This window comes from Echinops telfairi, unplaced genomic scaffold, assembly GCF_000313985.2.
Source record: "Echinops telfairi isolate 266 unplaced genomic scaffold, ASM31398v2 ScPeMD7_7417;HRSCAF=8455, whole genome shotgun sequence".
Taxonomy (NCBI): domain Eukaryota; kingdom Metazoa; phylum Chordata; class Mammalia; order Afrosoricida; family Tenrecidae; genus Echinops; species Echinops telfairi.
Genome location: NW_022111317.1, coordinates 3,207,228 through 3,215,082, shown reverse-complemented (window position 1 = coordinate 3,215,082; position 7,855 = coordinate 3,207,228). Strand labels below are relative to the sequence as shown.

At 59.5% G+C, this 7,855-nt stretch overlaps 1 protein-coding gene across 1 annotated transcript; it reads right to left on the bottom strand.

Moving 5' to 3' along the window:
• Positions 1 to 446: 446 nt before the first annotated feature.
• UNC93B1 (unc-93 homolog B1, TLR signaling regulator) lies at positions 447 to 7,611 on the bottom strand. Its single transcript, XM_004713727.2, has 9 exons — positions 7,516 to 7,611; positions 7,074 to 7,215; positions 6,452 to 6,605; positions 3,338 to 3,499; positions 3,021 to 3,153; positions 2,600 to 2,693; positions 2,124 to 2,248; positions 1,424 to 1,606; positions 447 to 1,040 (listed from the first exon to the last, which is right to left on the bottom strand). The coding sequence occupies exons 1-9, from the start codon at positions 7,609 to 7,611 to the stop codon at positions 741 to 743; spliced, it is 1,389 nt and encodes a 462-aa protein (XP_004713784.1). The 3' UTR covers positions 447 to 740.
• Between the last annotated feature and the right edge of the window lie 244 nt (positions 7,612 to 7,855).

The window sequence follows — 7,855 nt, the reverse complement described above, 5'->3', positions numbered from 1 at the left end:
CTTACAGTGTGTTGGGACTTTGTTGTGCGATAAAGCCACCAATGCACCCAGTGGACCCCCCGGCCAGGCACCCGGGACATCCCCACGCCCATCCTGAGACTCTGCAGAGAGACTCTGCTCCCGGAGGGGAGGGGGGAGTTTTGAAGGGACAGGGAATCCCAGGTACCACAAGGAAGAGAAGGGACCTTCAGAGCTGGTGACAGACCTCAGCCTTGCCTCCCAAACCCGCCCCAGCCAAGGTCTGGCCCTCTTGGGAAATAGACAAATAGAGTATGGGCCCCACAGGAGACTCCTACTACTAGGGTTCCTGGGTGGTAGGTCAGGGCTTGCCTGGCCAGGCCACAGCGAGTCTGACCTCTGCCATCTGGTGTAGCCACACCGGCACTGGCCCATCAGGACAGACACTTATGGGCAGCCCATGAGCCTGGGCCTGTGCACACCGGCTGTGTGTCCCCGCAGACACACACCCATCCTGCATCCTCTGCTTGTGTCCCTGGGATGCAGGCGGGGCCCCTCTTGCTACTTAAGAACCTAGGCAGAGACCTGCGGGGGTACCCAGGCCTTCAGTAAAAAGCAAGTGCCCCCTGTTTTTCCACAGTGTCACCACAGGGGGGCCAAGGAGCTTCACACCCATCTGGTGTCCACATGCTCTCACACTGGTCCAGTGTCCACAAGCTCCCCCAGCTGCCTCTACACTGTCCATAGGACAGCCTTCCATGCCTGGAGTGTCCACAGGAACCTCACCCAGTGCCCATGCGATACTCACTGCTGAGCCCGGTCTTGTTGAGGGCACTGCCTACACCCCAGAGGGCGACTGCTGAGTAGAGAATCCAGCTGTGCTGAAGGCTCTTGGGCACGGGGGCCCAGAAGAAGAGGCCAAGGGTAAGCAGCAGGTGCAGACCGGCCCCGGCCACCAGGGGCACCGAGCGTGGCAGCCACAGCCCCAGCAGGCCCAGGGCGGAGGCAGCCGAGGCACCCAGACTGTAAGCCACCAGAAGGGACGCCAGGTTTTCCAGTCCCATGGAGCAAACGCCGTAGCCCTGGAGCACAGCAGGGCTAATGTCAGAGGCCAGCCAGCCCAGCTCGGTCCCCTCCCTATGAGAGGTGTAACTATAGGCTGCCCCTCCATCCCTCTGGGCAGTCTGATGCGCCCGCCCTTCCCGCCCCACCGCGGGGCTCCTGGGGTTCTGTGGTCCCAGAAGCAAGGGCTGTACCCACAAAGGCACCTTCCCATTTCAACCTCCAGCTCACTTCACAGGTGAGAAAAGTGGGGCTCAGAGAGGCTAAGATAACTAGTCCCAGGTAACGCTGGAGGAGAGGGGGAGGCTGAGGGATGCCGAGATCTTTGCATTGCAGTGAAAAGCGTTTGCCATCTCGGGCGTCCTGGACTGCATCTGTCCCGCAGCTGGCTGGCCGTCCGTACCAGGGCGAGCCCAGTGCAGGCGAAGAGCACCTCGAAGCCGCTGTAGATGAAGAAGGGCACCAGGTGGCGCAGGCGGAAGTCACGCACGTGTTTGAAGGGCAGCTGGAAGATGTTGCCCCAGCCCACGCTGCGCAAGTCGATCTCCTCCGTGGGCCGGTAGGCAGCGCCGCACAGGCCGAGCACCTGCAGATCCGCGCCGTGAGGAGACACTTCCAAGCCAGGCCACGCCCCTGGCATCAGCCCCGCCTCTCCACCTAAGGCCCCGCCTCCTGAGAAGCACACACCCATGACAGAGGGCAGTCTGGCCTCCAAGCCCCGCCCCCAGGTTGCCTCCAGCTCAAGGCCCCGCCCCCTTACACAGCTCTAAGGCCCCGCCTTAGTCCTTCTTCCTAGGACCTTAAAGCCGGTCTCCTGGTTTGAACCACAAATTTCCAGCCCTCAACTCTTTCGCAGGCAGTCCCTGGGACTCCATCCCCAGCTTGATTCCTGCCAGGCTGGTGACCTTTCCCTGCTTCTGGGGTGCCAGGGGCGGGGCCAGGCATCAGCCATGTCGCTGAGCCTCAAGCCCTGGCCCAGGTTTAAGACCTCTCCCTGGAATTCTGCCAGGTCTCCCTGGCCCCGCCCCTACTGTGACCACGCCCCGAGAGCTAGTCCCGCCCCACCACAGCCACACCCAACTCCGCCCCCAGCAAAGCCTCACCAGCAGCATGGCCAGGAAGGCCACGGCCATGAGCACGCTCTCCACCACGATGAGGTTTCGGCTCTGCGGCAGCATCCGCAGCACCGTCTTGTTGAAGCCGCTGAGGATGCCGTGGCTATTAGTGCCTGGGAGAGGCGGGGGGCATCATAAGGTGGGGAACAGGGCACACTGCGCACCTTGCACACACACCCCAGCACAAAGTGGAGCTGCCACATCCTGCCCGATAATTGCCCACTGCTCACACCACTGTCTAGGAAGCAGGGTCCCAAAGCCTGACTTCCACAACCTAGGCACACAGGACACCGTCTCCAGGCACCCTTCCCTGACCACCCAGGCTGGGCCTGACACCCCACAACATACTCCCACAGGGCCCTGTGCCTGCCCACCAGATCTGTGGGACACGGCCCCAGCCCTGAACTCTGAGCGCTGGGGCAATTGGCTGGGGGAGGTGAGCAGGTCCCTCCACGAGAACTAACCGCAGTTCTTCACGCTGCTCAGCGTGTGGTTCAGGTCGTACAGGTAGTGGTTTAGGAAGTAGATCATGGGCAGCTGGGCACAGGCGAAACTCAGCTGTGGGCAAGGGGACCACGGGGTCAGGCTCGGGGTATAGAGCCAGGCAGGGCACAGGTGTAGCCTGGGAAGGGGATTGTGCATGGCCTAGGAGGGGCCACCAGGGCCGGGGGTGAGGGTGGGGCTGGGAAGGGGGTAGTGTCCAACCCGACCCAGGAGAACTTCCTCCTGCTCCCTGTGGTGTCCAGGTAGGTGGTGAGACCTCAGTCGCCAAAGGTAAGCAAGCAGAGGTTGGCTGGAGCAAGGAAGGTGGGACCAGAGGGCCGAGGAGCACGGCATAGGGCTGCAGCCAGCGTGGGGGTCTATGCCTGGAGTGGAGGCACTCACGTGGAAGAAGCTGTAGAAGATGGCCTGGAAGACCAGGAGGTAGGGGGCGTGGGAGCCCCTCGGTGGGCGCTGCCTGGGACCCTGCTCTTCCTGCTCCTTGTAGTGCACATACTCATAGTACTTCTGCGCCATCCTGCACCACAAAGCAGAGAAGATTGTTGTCCCACCTCCCACTTCTGTCAAGCAGCCTCCATGCTGCCCTGTCCCAACCCCACATAGGGAAAAGTCAGACCAAGAGCCAGAAGGGCCTGCCCAAGGCCCCCAGGTGAGGTTGGCACCGCAACAGGGGCTGGACCAGGCCTCCCCTGACTGCTCACCTGGTGATGTAGTTGCCCATGGAGGCCCAGAGGGGTACGATGGCCATGCCCAGGGTGACGGCCGCAGGCACGAGTGTGTAATAGCGCTCCCAGTAGTTGGTGGAGACAAAGAGGGCATAGATGCCCACGGCCAGGAACATCATCCACTTGGTGCCAAAAAACCTGCGGGCATAAGAAAGACACTGCTGCCAGGGGCTGTCAGTTTTGCCCTGGCCCGTGACCAGACCAGCTCACCAGGCCATGGAGCCCGGCCTCAGCAGATACCACATGCTGTGCCCACTCAAATAGGAGCCCTGGCAGCACAGTCATTCACCCAACGGCTGCTAACCCAAAAGTCAGTGGTTCCTACCCACCAGGACCTCAGCAGGAGGAAGAGGTGGCAATCCACTTGAAACCCTGCGGGGCAGGTCTACCCAACCCCTCGCACCTATAAGCCCAGGATCCTGCCGTGGCCATTTTAAGAATGAAAGGGGAGGATTGTAAAACTCTCCTTGATGTGACTGAACTATTGAATTGTATGATATGTGAATTATATATGCCAATAAAACTGTTAAACAATGATACATGAAAACAACCTCCCCCCATATATTCAACTAATAACAAAATCTCTGTTAAGACCTTAAAGTGCAAAAGAAAAATGAATGAAAGGAGCTAAGGGGGTGGACAGGAGTTGTAAGTCAGAGGTCCGGGGGCAAATTCAATCTCATTCATATTCTGGGTCCTCGTATCCCCTTCCCCACCCAAGCTCATGTGTTGTGACCGAGAGTCCAGGGACAGGTCTTTAGGAACTTGACACTGGCTATAGGTCAGGAGATTTGGCACGGGGGCCCACAGCCAGTAAGCAGTAGGGCTGGGACCCTGCCACCCCTGCCTCCCTCCAGGACTCCTGCGGTCTCTGAAAGACAGCCAGGACTCTCCTCCACCCTGGCTCCTAGGAGGGCAATGGCTGGACCGTGTGTGTGTGCCTCTTTCTTTCTTTGCCTTGGCTTCCAGGAAGCTCACAGTTTAATAACCCGGTTTTCTATTACAATTATCTCCTCTCCTAGTATGGAGCCTGGTCTTTTTAGTGCATATTTTCCATCTAATAACTAGAGCAGGGGGTGTTTCTACACTTTTGGGGAGTGAAAGGAAGGAAGCAAACCGCAAGCAACATACAGGACATATTGATGTATCAAAACAGTAGAATTATACAAGTAGAAGTTGTGGAATGGGAGAATATTCTGTTGCGTATATATTTTGCCACAAATAGAGAAAATAATAATAATAATTCCATGAATAAGAATGACTACAAGGAAGAAGAAAGTGTTCTAGAATTGAATATGATGACAACTACAACTTTTCTTGGTATGAGTGAATTACTGAGTTGTATAACACGTGGATGAAGCGCTACTAAAACTGTTTAAAAAAATCACAGCAGAAAGTGAAAATACAAATACTCACTGCTGGTGAGGATGTGGTTTGAAAAATGACACACCGGGCCAGGACGCATGCCAGTTTGCAAAGCTGTTTGGAAAATTGGTCTGCCTGTTTCCGCAGGGGTTAAGCATATGCGTTTTGGACCAATGAGTTCTGGGTAAATTACTGCCTGCGGGTTTTGAGTAACTGATTTAACCTCTTAGTTTCCTCGTGCATAAAATGCAAGCACCGACGTAGGGTTATTGGGAGCCACATAAACTGTCTAACACTTAAGAAACGAAATACGGTTTGCCTCTGAGCCCACCCGGCAGCACTGCGGAAGAATGTCCTGGTGATTTGCTTCCCTGAACATGACAGCCAAGAAAACCCTGGGTTCCACTCTGAAATGTGGGAGGGGTCCCTGGGAGTCCAAATCAACTCGAGGGCAATGGGATTGGGGCTGGTGTCAGGTGATGGGTGACAGGTTTCAAGAGCTGGGACCTACATCTAAAACCATTGACCTCACACACCCCCTGCTGGCGATTTACCTGAGGAAAACAAAGGGCGTGGGGGGCCTACACACACAAAGTGGGCATATGAAAAGGAGAGAGTGCTGCACTGTCCAGCCCTGGGCTGCAGCCTAGTGCCCCCGGTCATGCAGCAGGTGCTGCCAGCACAGCTGTCGGAGCTGAGTTCAGACCCGCTAAGGCACAGTCATGAAAAGCAGCTACAAGTGGTTGTTGTGTGCGTACACACACACACACACACACACCATTGGCAAGGGCATGCACATTACTCATGGGTGCAGGTGGGGAAACAGAAGCAGTCCCAGAAATGGACGCAAATTCACTGCCACCGAGTCAACGCTGACTCATGAAGACCCCCTCCCATGGGTTTACCCCATCTTTCCCCCTCAGAGTCGCTGGTGGTTTTGAACTGCTGACCATGGGGATCTTTCACAATGGAACTGAGACCCATCCGGAGCCCTGGTGACTGTGTAGTGGTGGCACACTGGGCTGCTAACTACAATGTCAGCCGTTCAAAACCGCAGCTACGGAGAATTCAGAGTTACCGTGTCGGAACTGCGGAGGGACAGTCCTACCACGTTCTATAGTGTGGCTCTGAGCCAGTATCCACTCGGTGGTGATGAGAAGACCCATCCGGTTTGCCCGCTGCTCACAGGTCCCCTCCAAGTAGGGGCTGTCTGTCTGGTGGGGAGGGTGCATGGTTGGGCTTTTGCACTGGCTAGGACATGGGGGCCAAGGCCTCCGTGGCTGGGATTAGAGTCGTATTTGGGGGGCACTGCCAAAACATGCCCCTTTCTGCTGGGTAGGTGCCAGGGCCTGTTCCCTGACCAGGTCCTCCCGGGGCTCCCAGACCTCAAAAGGTCTTGGAGGTCTTCGAAGTGTCGGAGAGAAGGATGGTGTCACGTGGGGTGCAGGCAGGCCAGGGGGCAAGGTCTGAGTGAATTTCTGTTCCACGATGTCAGATGGAGGGCAAACCCATTTGTGCTCATTGCTCAACTTTGGCAGCTGGAACCCACCCAGAGGCGCCGCGGAAGAAAGACCTGGCAATCTATGGACAAATTGACCGCCAAGAAAACGGTGGTGCAGCCCTGGGGTTGACTCCCCAGCAACAGGCTTGGGTTGGGGATTTTGAAACCGAGGGGAACCTGGGCCAGAGCTCCCTTGCCCCACCCCCTCCCGTTGCCCCGCACACCTGATGAGGACCGGCGTGTAGAGCAGTGCGGCGATGGGGGTCATGTTGATGCCCATGAGCATCTTGCTGTCGATGTCCGGTAGCCCCATGTTGCCGTACTTGACCTCCCGGTAGGTCTCATCATAGTGCAGGATCAGTTGCATCTGCAGGAGGCCTGTGGGGGGGAAGGGAGCTACTTGGCTGGGGATGGAATGGGGGCAACCAAGGAAAGGCCAGAAGGCGAGCCTCACACCAACGGGATGTTCGCATGCCCTCGGTGAGGATCGAGGGGGCGCTCAGATCGCAGCGTGGAGCCAGCACTGGAACCGGGGTGGGGTGGGTGCACCCCCACCCCCGCTGCTCTGCAGGTCACTGGGCCGCAGTGCCCCAAACGGAACCCTCCCTCACCTACGCGCAGCAAGAGTCAGGCCGGCACCTGCGGGCGCCACCCAGTGGGTGTCACCTCCCACCCCCTGTGGAGTGGCCGCAGCAGCTGCAGGGCCGCAGAATGGGAAGCGAAAGAGGAAGGGAGGGCCGCTGCCCCGGAGGTTTCTCTTTCCCAGGCTGAGTTTGGGGTGGGAACGGCTCCGGCCACCCCCTCCCGTGCCGTGCTGGGCCCTGGGGCCCCTCGCGCCCCGCGTACCCAGGTAGACGCCGTAGGTGAGCGCGCCTCCCGCGCTGGCCGCCAGCACGTTCTTCAGCACCCCCAGGCGCTTGCGGCGGTAGTAGCGGCGCTCCTCCTCCTCCTCGTTGTAGTTGGGGTACGCGCCCACCAGCTCGTCCAGCTGAGGGACACAGCGCTGGCACCAGGCTCCCGGTGCTCCGACCCACCCCGACCTGGGGAGACCCGGCCCCCAAGACCCCCGCTTTGGAACCCACACCTTGACCGCAGCGCACCAGGGCCCAGCTACCCAAACCCCGCACACGGACCCGGGGCGCTCCTACCCCAGCCCCCGGCTCCGCAATCCTCGCCCCTGCACCCCAAAGTTACCTGCCCCTGGGCGCCCCGACCGTCGCCCCCGAGGATCTGGGTAGCTGGGACCCCGCACCCTGACCCAGCCTTCCACGTCCACGTCGCGGCTTACCGGGGCTTCCAGCCCGTCGGGGACCCCGAGCGGGTCCTCAGCACCCTGCGGGCCCGGGGCTCCCACCACTGGGTAAAGCGGCGGCTCCGCCTCCATGGCTGCCGGACCCGACGGCTGCAGGCGGCAGCGACCCGCTGAACCCGCGGTGGCGAAGCTACTTCCTCCTGGTCCGCGGGCAGCCGCTGCCCCGGGGGCGGGAGTCCCAGGGTGTGCGGGGAGTGGCCTGGAGCCGGGGCTCTGGGGTGGAGGGGGGCGGGGAGGAGCCGAGCGGGAGCCCCGCCTCGGCTGCACACCGCCCCCCTCCTGCGAAGATGGGGTCAGCCCCACCCCTTCCGCGGGG